Source organism: Dipteris shenzhenensis, chromosome 6 (assembly GCF_047967505.1).
Source record: "Dipteris shenzhenensis isolate YYH24624 ecotype China chromosome 6, Dip_SZ_1.0, whole genome shotgun sequence".
NCBI lineage: Eukaryota > Viridiplantae > Streptophyta > Polypodiopsida > Gleicheniales > Dipteridaceae > Dipteris > Dipteris shenzhenensis.
In genome coordinates this window covers 49,562,084-49,575,475 of record NC_141601.1, presented here as the reverse complement: position 1 = coordinate 49,575,475, position 13,392 = coordinate 49,562,084, and the positions used below count along the sequence as shown (strand labels likewise).

Here is a 13,392-nt window from a genome sequence, read left to right as displayed (position 1 = left end):
CTTTGCATTCAAATGCCCTCTGTACTATTAGATTTGTGGATGAAAACATTGTCTTTTTAGCAGCCGTTTTGGACCACTCAAAGAGTTTCTGATGCACCCTGATCAACGACACGAGGTTGTTTTCCTCCGCAAGGCCCTAGACATAGAGATTAGGTTGTATGAGCACAAAGAAGGGCACACCATAAAGCCCAATTAGAGGATGATCATAGACTTTTTCTCTGGCAACCCAAGCCAAGGGCAGTAAGGGACAAGACGTAGCAGAGAGTTAGAGTGCACAGCTCGATAGACCTGACCATGGATGGACACTCCCATGGGGATTGCCAATATCTTCTCTACTCTTTGACGTTGGGAGACAGAACACAGCTGTGACATTGGCACGTCAAACGATGGGCTTCCTCTCAAAGCCTCACAAGAGAAGAGAGGGACCCCGAATTGTCTGGACATGCTAATTAGCATCAGTGATACATCTTGGATTTTCTTCCTCAACAACACCAACCTTCACCAGATCCAGAGCCACTGTCAAATGAGATCATCTTGTCTATCCTTAGCTGACCAGTAGAGTTGGTCCCACGGACAACATATACAAGCCCTGTCAACCGAATGGACAGCTGATTTGGCGGCCGACCAGTGGCTTCTCACTGCTCCTTCTCCACAGTTTTGGGTTCTCCTTCTCACAACGACATGCTGGTATGTATCTATTTTCTTGTTTCAAACACCAGCCTTGAGGTATGGGTGCCCGTTTTGAGTGGCCCCACCCTTAGCGTTCACTGTATCTGGTTTTCTCAGTCTCATAGACCCTTTGGTCATTCATAGACGTTAATAAACTTTCTCCCCCTCCCAAACATCGACTACACATTGAGACGTCAGAATTTCGAACGGGAAGTTCCGTGTTTCCTCACATCGACTACACATTGAAGCAAGAGATACAACAAACCCGTCAGTGTGCCAATGGACAAATCAAGGTTGGGGATCTTCCCTTCATGTTCACCAAACCAAAGGCACAGCTGAGGAGGGTGTGAAAATGACACTTGTTCGATGCAAGCCATGGCTAGGAGACCAAAACGAATCACGCCACTGACCGACATCAGCACTCTATCACAGATCATATGCCGTTACAACCTCGTACATCAACAAAGCCTCATCCCCTCTTATCCATTCTCAGTAGCCAAAAAGACTTGGTTCCTCAGATGGCATACAAAGGCCTATCATATTGACGTTTCCATCCTCTCCATGGGCTTAGAGACTTTGTACATTAATAAACTCTCTGTGTCTACTGACCATCCCCTACCATATCAGACTTCTCCGGAGGCCCACACTCTATGCCTTACACAAGAAAGAGGTTTATCGAATCATCAAGGATTACTTGTGCAAGTCTATAGCATTGTATCATCCAAAAGAGGTGGGGGGGCATATTAGCGTACTTGGATGTCCCTGATGCAACCACATGCCATACAGGGGTTCTATAGGGATTATTTCCTTCACATGACCAAGGATGCTTTCACATGACCAAGGATGGGTTCATTCAGCAACCAAGTATCTACAGATTCATCTCTCTCACGGAGTGCAAATAGCTATGGGCAATGCCCGATCCTAGATGGTCAGAACCGCTCACCAAGGGCCCACTGGATTTGTCAAAGTGGGCAATAAGAGATCATCAGCATGATCCTAGATTGTAAGATCTTGTGTCCCTATACACGCCCATTGCTTGCTAGTTCACGGAAGACCTAATGCCACAAGGCAATGGTTCGGTCTATTCCCCTTTGATAGGGCTTCCTCTTTGGAGCTAGAGCAAACGAGGCCCCCATTTAAACTATCTTCATATCTCAAACCCTTCCCAATGTAATACCTCACATTTCCCTAACAACTTTGTTGCCACATTTTTTTAGACCCCTTTATTTGAACCAAGATTGTGTGATGCCCTTTCATGGCATGATACACATCTTGGAACAATTCGACCAAGGAAAGTGGATTTGGCCCAAGAAGTAAAAAAACCTTTGTGACCACCAATATGCATGGTATGACATAAGACTAGCTACCCCCCCCTCCACCCCTACCCCCCACCCCTTTCACACACCCCTCCCTTTTCCCCCCCACCCCCCCCCCACCCCTTCCACCACCCCCAACCCCCCCCCCCCCCCTGCCACCCACCCCCCTCCATTTACAAGCTGCAGTTTTCTTGCTTCTTTCCAAGTTCCTCCATAAACCTATGTAACCAAATCATCTCTTTACTAGCCTTTGTAACTGCAACATATTTTGCTTCTATTGTAGAAAGTGCAACAACCTTTTGCAAGTCTGAAACCCACTTACTGCTATTCCATCTACAGTGAAAACATACTCGGTGGTACTCCTTCCATCTTTATCACCTGCCATATCTCAATACACATATCCTTGAAATATGATTTTGCACCTTTTAAACATAATGCATGAGCAGTCATACCTCTCAACAAATGATATTATTTGTAAACTATTTGGTAGAGTGGCGTCCACACAGATTCTCATTCTTCTTCTTCTTCTTTCTAGTAGAAAATGTACTTTTCAATTGCGGAGCCCCACAATGACTTGCCTAATGCGTTTGTAATAGAAGCATGATCCTCTAGCATTATTTGTCAGTTATTGATTATCATGTGACTTGAAAACATGTGGACTCTCTTCAACCTAAGATGCATCCTCGCATATGATTATATGGCTAAGGATAGCCCTGCCATATTCTATGGTATGTGTACTAGAGTTCTTGATCTTTTGATTGAGCATAATGAATGAGAATCAATTCAAGGCTCCGTCATCACAATTTCATTGGTATCTTGACAAACGTATATGCTTGCACTTGCCCCAAAGGCATGAATGCAGGACATCAGAGAACTCAACAAAGTACACCTATACAACTGGTGGACTGCCTAGTATCATAGTCTCCAGCCAGCATTCAAGATCGATGCACCGATATACTCCATTACAAACAAGAACATCTGCAAGGTGCAGAGCACTACGCGCATAAATTGACAAGGCATACTCTCAGAGGTTTCACTGCTAATTCACTATTTTACACATCTCTACCAAGGTATTACCTCAAATTAGATTGGACTGGAGACCCTCTGTAGTTTGTAAAGTTTTATCATGGTTTAGTGGTGTTGTAGTAGCTCGTTAATGTGACAACAATATATTTTTTCATAGAGACTCAAAACCCCATGAATCATCAAAAGCACTTCCATAAAGAAAAAGAAAGTTTGCACAATTGTGGTTACACACACTAAAGCACTAGGCTAAAGGTAGGTTCAAAGAGCACGCAGCACATAGGAAGGTTAATCTTGTGCTGCATAAATTGAGAACATTCTCCTTAAATTTTCAATGAAAGCATTTCATGAGCTTTTGCTGAACTATCCAACTATGACTGGATTCCTAAAGATCCCCAAAAACTTCCTTAATGACAAAATCTCATAACTAACTTCAAGAGCATTACCCTCTTAATTTTCCAGTAGATTCATCAATAGTGTTGATTGCCTCCCACAATAGAGAAAGAGGTATCCAATGAGGAGGATATTTAAAACGTGCAACATCTAAAATCAGTGCCATATCTCGTTGACGATGATATCCACCCAAAGGACTAAAGTGTCCACTGCCTGTCTGCCCAAGTAAACAAATAATTTTAGAGCCTCAAATTGCCACATATCAAACCTAAGAAAAAATGCCAAAATAGAAGTGATAATATGGATGAAAAAGTCGTAGGTCATACAAGCATAGATAGTTAAAAATAATTCTAGAGCTTGCTTAAGATGTAGTTTAAAGAAACCTGCAGCACTTCATAACTTACCATTGGAGCTTTTGTGAAATCAAGTTCACAATACAAAAGTTATTCCAGCAGCAAAATTTGGATAGTCCAAGGCATACAAGGAAAAAAATCTTTTCTGAAGAGGTTGAGCTACAGCCAAGCTCCCCATCATAATCCCCCTCCTGCTCCCCTAGCCCATTCCTCTCAACCCTCTCCCAGTCCCTCATTCCCCTCACCTCCCTCCCTTCCTCTCACTTGGTAATTTGCTCCATTTTGTGGCTACAACCAGCTGCTTTCTCCAGGGCCTGAAGTCCCCACTACTTGCTGCATCATTTCACTCCATTTTTCCAGGCCCGTCTGCTTCTTTCAAGGTCAGAGAAAGCTCCCATCTTCAGCTTCAGATTGGCTGCTCCTGGCCCAACATTTGCGCCTGCTACAGCTCTATTTCCAGGGCCAAGAAGTGCACTTTTCACTTTGGATATTCAATAGACAGTTCCGACGCTCCCAGACTCAGCTGCCCTCAAAATCGTACAGTTTTGCTTCATTTTTGTCTCCATCCACAAGCATTTGCTCCATCCAATGTTCAATGGGCAAGCCTCTGTGTGCTACCATTGGGCCAAAATAGGATATCTTCCGCGGCTTGAGACTGGACCACACGAGACCAAAAAATGAGCTGACCTTGTGGAGAACTTGCTGCTCAACCCATTGTCTCTCCCGTGAAGGGGTCCACTCAGCTTCCTCCAACTAAAGATAGCAGCCAATGCGAGTGGTGTGAGATAAGAAGAGCACCTCCTCTATCTTGTCCGAGTGCTCTACTCGTGCTTGCGAGAAACACTCCTTTGGATCGCACTAAGAGGTCAGTCCTCCCACAACCACAGGCGCCATCTCGTCCCTGTCTGCCTGTCTGGGTCAATACTCCAGTCCTTGCGCAAGCATCCCACTAACCTGATCCTTTGTCACTCCAGTAGCTCCCTCAAAGACATCTAGGTGCAGCTTCAGAAACGTCTCCATCAGCTTTGAAAGCAGGCTGCCATCAGCTTCGAACCTTGCACCAAGGTTCAGTTCCATACTTCGACTAAATCAACTCCAAAAATGTGCCTTGATCAGCTCTGATTGTCGCAGCTAAGTGCAGCTATCTAAGCCCAGCCCCTGCCTCTCTCCCTCAGCCCCTCTCTCATCTCAACCTCTTCTCTCTCTTATCCCCTCTCTCAGCCCCCTTTCTCAGCCCAACCTCTCTCGTCTCGCTCTCACCTAACCTCTCCTCTCACTCAGACCCTCTCTCAGCCCCTCACTCTTCAGCCTAACCTCTCCTCTCTCTCAGACCCTCTCTCAGCCTTTAACCTCCCCTCTTACTCTCTCTATAAAACGCTCCCACTTTCCTCCCCCTCTTCTTAGCGTCTTCAGAGCGACGGACGGAGTTTATTGTCATTTGAGTCAGCCTTCCACTTTCGATTGTCGAATGGATCCCCATTCAAGCAATCCTGGACCGCTTCCACCGGCCACTGAGAACCATTACTTTAACAAAAGACAAGCTGCTGCAGCTCAAGAAGGATGGAAAGCTCCACCACTCTCTTTGCATGCGTCCATGGGCCCCACCCATCCAGATCACAAGCTAGGGATTGGGTGCTCCCTCCTCTTCATCTAAGCCTTGTTCCCCACCTTTCATATGTTTGATTGTTGGGATGAGGCTTTTTCCAGGTTGCTTTTGACTCCTTGGAGATCGCGAGCACACTACTAAAGGCTAGTCCTTTTGGTGCTTGGTTCTAGGAGAATTTTTCTCACTCCCTTCAACTTGGGATTTGATCCAGTAGAGAAAGACAGATGGGTTACTTCACTTTTCATAAGATTCCACGCGCTTCCTAAATTTACCATAGACTATCTTACCTCGATTAGAGCATTCTTCGGGCAGCTCATAGATCCCCCCCTCCATGGTTTGCCTTCTTCTGCAGCAAAAGCAATCAGATCTGATGGGGTTCCTACAGTTAGGGTCGTTGTTTCTAACCCTAACATATCAAACGATCATATTATGCTCCAACACCCAAATGGTTCTCTCTTTCGGCCAGAGTCACGATTGCAAGCAAATAGAATCAGTATCGGATATGTAGGACCTTTGTGTATTTTGCCAGAGATTGCCCAAAAAAGAAGAAAAGACCAAGAAATATTTTAGTGCCACCCTTCCTCGTCCTCATCAAAGCGCTCCTACGGCCCCTCCTACACATCGGGCACCAACTACGCGTCCCCTACTGGTTGCTCCAGTTACTCGTCCCGTACCAGCTGCCCCGCATTGGGTGGCAATTAGAGTTAAGAATGGCGTCATGAGCCTGAGCTCAGATGCCAATGTAAGAGAGAGTTGGAAAGGGGGATTAAATAGCATCAGAAATGGAAATGGAAGGAGCACAGATAGGGAGAGGGAAGGGGGAGAGAAAGTGAATGGGAACTAAAGGAGAAAGAGCACAAATGACTGAGGGAGCAGAATAGCTTGAGTAGATCAGGAAGTGGCTTATAAAGACGCCTCCACTGTATCCCTTTAAGCCTCCTCTAGGCCTAAACAATGTCCAGCCAAATTAGTCCTAACTGCAATAACTTGGCCCACTTCCCATGAGGTATAGTATAACCTACGCATGACTCGATTGTGGAAGAGAGACACACTTTCATGAAAGGGGATACTTCTATTTACAGCTATATATTGTACACCTCTTATAAACGGCCACACCCTTCACAAGAGTACACAGCTCTTCATGTCAATACCCTTTGGGACACATACCTTTTGGAATATGACTCTTCACTCTCTATATAAGGAAGGTCCAATTCCATATATCACTCTACATTCTCTGCTTCAGTTGTACACTTGTCATCTCCTTTGCTTCCTTAAATTCCCTTCCCTTGTTCATGAATGAGAATAGACTGACTAACATTCCTTACATGGCCCTCCAAAATTGCCATTAATTCCAACAAAGTGGGATGACTGGGTCGTTTACTGTCAATCAAAGTCCTGGTTGAATCCATAAATATCTGCAAACATGGCATAGGCAAGAAGTTTGATAGAGTGCATAAGCGCTAAGAAAGGTTTTGCCTATATATAGGTATCTGTCGTGTGCAGCAAGTACAATTAATCAAGCAATCCATGGCATTTTGAAAGATGGAGATTGGCAACCTCTGAAGGATGTCAATGATACTAGGACGATTGATACATCTAGCACTTCCTGCAAAGCTCTCAACTGAAGTTATCGCTGACACCACAATATCTATGCTTGTTAACAATTGATGTCCTTAAAGCTCAGGTATCCAATAACATGGACAGTCAACAGAGTGGGCACGGATCGTCAAACGTCAAGGACGTGTGGGCTAACGGCCACTTCATCTGTGAATTCAAAAACAATGACGATGTGATCTTCTATCTTGTGGTGAACCCCCAATTTAAAGTACAAGAATGACAATCACAAGGACCCCTTCTACTCAATCGACAAGGTATCAGGAGAGCGCACAAAAGGGAGATAAATAGACAACACAATTCAAGTGTCAAATTGCAAATAGATATTCAGAAAGATGATCGAAAACACCTGTTGAAGCGGCCGCCTATCGTAAGAAAATACTAAATGGTGGTCCTCAGAGGCGGCGCATTCTTCTACGTACGATCGAAAGGAGTCCATCGAACTTTGATTTGCACGAAAAGCTTTCACCGAAGCCCCAGAGCATGTTGCTAGACAAGCTACCTTCCCAAATGTAATGCCTTGTAGTTTGACTTTGTCCAACGGCTCACAGCAGTCTAGCATCGATTCATCAAACCACCGCCACGGGCCTGCGACATCAAACCTTCCAGTTTTGCGCCTAATCAGTGGAGGCTAAATGTGGCTAAGAAAATGCAAGACGTGCTACACGAGTGAAGTTGCCAACAGACCTTTCCACTTGCGACCCGGATCAATAGAGAGAGCATTCAAGACGACGGACAGGGATGTAAGGCCACAATAAGCTGGTTCCGGCTGAGTTTGGAATGTGCCAATTAGCTTAAAGAATCCGTTCATCATTCCATCCTGGAGAGCTTCTGCAAAAAGCATCTGAAGGGCAGAAGCAAGCCTTCTTAGTACTCTGTGGCAGCAAGAATGCACCCCAGTGCTCTAATCTTCCTCAATCCGATCATCGATTACGAATTTCTCACGAGCAAAACGCAAAGAGGACAATAATTACCTTCCCCTCTTGAGAAGCGAACTCAATCGCTGGAGGACAAGGTAAGACACGCTTGTACACGCCAGCAACAGCCATGTTGAAGACGACTGCAGAAGAACGCCGTTCTTTAAATCCTGAAGAGTGCACGGCGCAATTTTCAGCGCTTCATCCTCGCTTGGCAAGGTGTGTAGACACCGTACTCGTTTCCTTTCTTGCTGGAAAAACGACGAAATGATGAGAAAATAATTGAATCGAGCTCCTCCCTCTAATCCGGAAGCCGTCGATCTGCAACAACGTTATCACATTCGAGAAAACGGTTCTACTAGTGATCTACGGGCGCCACTATCTAAGAATTATTCTGTGTCGTGAGACCAAACAAAAGGTTGAACAAGAGAATTTATTCTCCGTGGCGACACCAAATGTTGGAATACAGTCTGCAAAAGTCGGAATGCTGCTTTAAACGCTCTCCTAAAAGCTGTCAAAGATGCTCCAAAAGATTGGAGGCGATACTGCGATCAAATCGCAAACGAGATCGTGGAGCTGAAAACTGGTGCTGAAGTGATTGATTGTTTTTGCTAGTGATGAAAATCGATGCAATAGTTCCTGCAAGGAACTCGATGAAGAAGAAGATGATGAGAGAACGAGCAATGGATGTATATAATCATTACGCACTATAATTAAGCACTCAGAGCCACTGCTAATAAAAAATTCTTCATATTTGACATTTTCGTGCTTCACCTTCTAATAAAAATTTCTTCACATTTGAAATTTTCTACTCGTAGTGTTCACTTAGAACCTCCAAACTATGTACAATGGACCTCTAAGATTTTCATTTTTACCTGTAAATTTTATTTTTTCCATTTTTAAACATCGTAAAAATCAAGGAGTTTTACTTATGATACCCTGTACAAATCTATAAGGTTTTGAAAAAAATGTATAAGATTATGCAGCTGCACGTTTTATGACCTGCGGAGAAAAAAGTTCTACTACTTTGTATAGGGGAATTGGCCATCGGAGGACTTTCCTCGGAATATGGTGAATCGCCCACCACCCAAGAAAGACCATGGTTCATTCGCCCACGTGAAAAGCCTTCGGAACGATAACCCAAGGTAAAATTGTTCTCTAAATAAACCATGAGGCTAATTGTGAGCTGGTTAAATTAATTGTGTAGAGGAGATTCCCATTCGTAATATGTCAAGATCTAATGGCTACTATTAGATCTAACCCAACCGAAGACTTTTACGTATGTCTCTTCCTCTTGACCCAACTTGTAGCCTCCATTAGCACAACACTCGTTCTCACTATTTACTTTCTCTCACGAAACTAGGAGTTACCAAAGAACCATGCATAGATTGCTACACCCAAGAACTCATTTGTTCAAGTAAAGCCACCCTCTCTCTCTCTCTCTCTCTCTCTCTCTCTCTCTCTCTCTCTCTCTCTCGCCTGCTGGCAGAGCCTAGCCGGGTGCAAGCCTTCGAGACTTATATGCGAAGTGAGTTATACCTAAGAAAAACTTCATTAGTGTTAAGGGGCCGTAAAGCCGCAGGTGCCTTGCAAATGTCAAAAAACCCCCTTTTCTCTCCATGCAGAGACCGAAAGAGGCAAAGACCCAAAGAGGCCTGGGAAATGCTTACATGTCAAGCTCCTATAAAAAGTTAAGATAGTCAACATGTGGCATAATACTCACCCACCAATACTTTTGGTATTTGATATTTACGTTTCTTAGAAAGCAAATTTTTTTTCCTGATTTGTTTTGAAGAAATTATATGCCCACTCAAAAACACAATAGGTGCAACCCCTCGCACTAGCACCCCTATAGTACTAGGCCCTTTACCCTAAGCTGAGGATGCTTTCACACTACCTCACGCAAGTGCACATCGTGGGGGCACCTAATATGATCAAATTCTCTTTACACATACACCGCCCTCCCAACCTCTTTTAAAAATTTGAAGTGTCCAATGTTGGACACCCCCCTTTACAGACTACCAAGAGCTGGGGGGGTGGACATACTAGAATTTTGCCAAGAATTAAGACATGGTAGCCTCCCTACTCCACAAGTTCATCAAACTTTATGTCCTCTTTACAAAAAAACAAGATATAATCAGCTTGGCAGCCTTTCTTTCCTCATTACAAGGACATAAGATGATCAGCTCCTCATCAGCTCGCCTTCGTAAATTGATGAGAAATTTACATCAATGGAGTATGTGACACATATAAGATATGATCAACGTATAAGATATGATCAGCTTGGCAGCCTTTCTTTCCTCATTACAAGGACATAAGACATGATAAGCTCCTCATCAGCTTGCCTTCCTAAATTGATGAGAAATGTACATCAATGGAGTATGCGACACATATAAGATATGATCATTATGGTTGCTCCACACAATGATCATTAGTCTTTTTTTCATCGTATGACAATTATTCTATACTATTATCACTCTTCATATATTTATGAACCAAGTCCCAATGGAGCATGTCTCCTTCATCCTTTGAAGCAAAGGAAACATCCAAGAAAGCCCACCAAAGGATCAGAAATTATTAGAAGAAATGAACAACCTGTCTTCATAAAATGACTAGAAGTTTACTATGAAATAAGAGATGAGTAGCGTGCCTAGTCCACACATTGATCCAGTCTTTCTTTCGTCTTTAGAAAAACACAAGATATGACCAGCCTAGCTAACCATGATCATTAGCCTTTCTTTCCTCATACAAGATTACTATCGGCGGGCCGAAGAACACAACCCCCAAGTAGGTGTAGGATGAAACTACCTCCATTGGTAGCCCATCCAAAGTAAAATCACTCTTTATATACCTATGAACCAAGTCCAATGGAGCATGCTCCTCCTTAATCCTTGTAGCAAAGGAAACATGCAAGCAAACCCACCAAATCACTATAAATAATCAAAGAAACGAATATAGCATTATGGTTACATCGCCCTCACGTAGGGCGGGGGGTTGTGAGTGAAAGAGACACACCCTCCCCGTCCCCACTATACCAAAAAACCAATTGCATCATTATGCAAATAAAAAGAACATAACCCAAAAGACATGAAATCATTATATGCAAACAAATGACAACAAATAATGGACAATACAAATGACAACAGATAATAGTGGTCATCTAATTATTCACTATTGTCACTCTCATGTGTGGAGTCCTCATCACCAAACACAACCCTGACATTTCCTTCTCCCTCTCATTAAACATTAATCTTGCTAGGTTTTCTCTCCTCTGTGCCCCTCCAGGCCAAGATGAATCCACAAGACATGCTTCTGCACTGGGGGTTTCCATTTTTCGAGCAAAAACCCCCCAGCGACGAGCGGACAAAAGGTAGGAGGGTTCAAAATGTATAGGCTCAAGTCATTTTTGGGGAGCAAAAAAATCCAAATTATTTCAAAGAATATGTAAGTAAATATGAAATACTAATAAATAGATATAGATATAAATATACCTTTATATAATATACATATATAATGTCCAAGTGGTGACTTATTTTATCACTTTCAAAAATCCTTTCTTTTCCTTTCACCATTGGTTGGATCATGAAATTTTGAGCAAATATCCTCTTTATAGTTCCAAGTGAGTTTTTCCAGAGGAATATGGTTTGAAGAGCTTGCCCCCCAACCCTATTCCACTGGCGGAATACCCTTGGAGAGCCTACGTAGAAGGGGTCATAACTTTTGCTCCTTATCTCAGATTGAGGAGCTGTAAAAAGGAAAAGTGTTCAAAATTTCATGATCTATGCAATGGTAAGCTTAAAATTATACTTTTGATAGTTGTAAAAGATAAAAAGTTAAAATTTCCAGATGTATATGAGAGTTACAACTTCTCCCTAATTCATATTATGGTAGGAAGGAGTTCAATAGATACCAAATTTCCTTCAAAGTACTTAGGTTTGGAGAATTGGGAATATTTTGAAAATTCGTTCCTTGCCTTCCCATATTTGATAATGTATTAGAGATTAATTTATGATCGATTATAATGGCCTCAAGTATGAGCTTTCCAATATCTTTTTCCTACTCATCCAAGGAATATTGTATACATTGTTATATGAGAGCTTCAAATATGGGATTTCTAAAGATTAGGGAAACTCTTTAAAATTGATTTAATTACCATAATCCTCAAAAGAGAGTATGGTAGGGAGGTATTTATAGGAGTTTCTAAAGTGTTCACTATTTGTTCATATATAGATGATGTTCTCTAAAATGAGGGTTATAATGAAAAATAAGTAAGTATATGGTTCCATAAATGAGAAATTAAGAAAGAATTGTATATTCCTTTGAGAAATATACAAGCATGGTTGGTGTCAAAAATTATCGCTCGGATTTTTCTACTCGTAGGTTTTTACTCGAAAAGTGTGCACATCCCTTCTGCACTTTATGCTGTCTGCACAACAACTAAGGGATCTGTCACTACTAAAGCTATGACCTTATCAAGACCAATGTGCGGACCATTCCGATGTCCTCATCCTCTAGATGTGCCTCACATCTTGCTCTCCCCAACTCCACGTGTTCCTCCCGAACCCATGCATTGTTGAATGAATCTTGATGCACAATCCAAATGTTGGAAGGATCAGGCAAGTGGCAACCATCTTCGGCAATTCTGCAAGTGCATGTCACACCTCTTCAACAAAATTATGAAACGTGCCTTCAACATTCCAAAAGCATGCTCCACACAACATGGAACTTGGCCGGATGACATTCTAGAAGTATTTTAGTGGTGGCCATCCTTCCATGCTCCCTTTGAAGGGAGGGAGCATCCAAAACTATGCTGGGTCAGCATAATCACTCAATAAGCAATACTTGCCCAATCCTTTGCTTTCACATCTATGACCAAGAGCACTCCACTCGAATACATTCCAACCATGCATAGAGTTTGCCAATCCTACATCATAGTCCCAAATCAAATAGTTAGAGGCCCAAAATTATGGAGTATAATCCTTTCCTATTGAAGTAGTCTTCATGGTCCAGGTGGGGAGCAATAATAGGTACATGGCTGCCATCCATTAGACATATGATATAAGGTATACCCTATAATGAGCTGAACTCTTGAGCAAAAGCATGCATCTTATCTGGCGAGGGCCACTTGTGACTTGATATATAGATCTTGCAACCAAAAACAAACATAGCATCACAAAACTCTATCACAATCACTTGGCATGAGGATGTGGAAATACCATACAAATCCCTAATCACTTGCAAGCTAGAACCTATGGCTAGATGATGCAAGGCCACACACACCTACTTCTCCACAAAATTTGCCTTTTGAAAGTTTGTGTGTACTCTTTCCAGGTGAGGTGCAGTCGTGCAATCAAAGTTTGTGTCTACTCTGTTCAGATGAGGTGCAAGTCGTGCAACCCAAAACTACAATGTTTCTTTGCTTGTGCAAAGCCTAGTCTTAAACATCTAGCCCAAGTAACTACCTAGAAATCTACTCTTCATAAATGTGGAAGGTCTCTGAT

At 42.7% G+C, this 13,392-nt stretch overlaps 1 protein-coding gene across 4 annotated transcripts in view; it reads right to left on the bottom strand.

The window, feature by feature from the left end:
• PCS2 (phytochelatin synthase 2) overlaps positions 1-8,594 on the bottom strand; it is a 44,848-nt gene extending 36,254 nt beyond the window's left edge. For 2 of the 4 annotated variants that reach the window (XM_087375798.1, XM_087375801.1), the window contains exons 1-4: positions 7,949-8,594; positions 7,662-7,818; positions 7,324-7,562; positions 3,455-3,618 (exon numbers count right to left, since the gene is read on the bottom strand). In XM_087375798.1, the coding sequence (XP_087231924.1) occupies positions 3,455-3,618; positions 7,324-7,562; positions 7,662-7,818; positions 7,949-8,023 (635 nt within the window). In that variant the 5' untranslated portion in view covers positions 8,024-8,594. Of the gene's footprint in view, positions 1-3,454; positions 3,619-7,323; positions 7,592-7,661; positions 7,819-7,948 lie in introns of those variants that run through there. The other 2 variants (XM_087375799.1, XM_087375800.1) reach the window with 2 other exon arrangements.
• Positions 8,595-13,392: the final 4,798 nt, after the last annotated feature.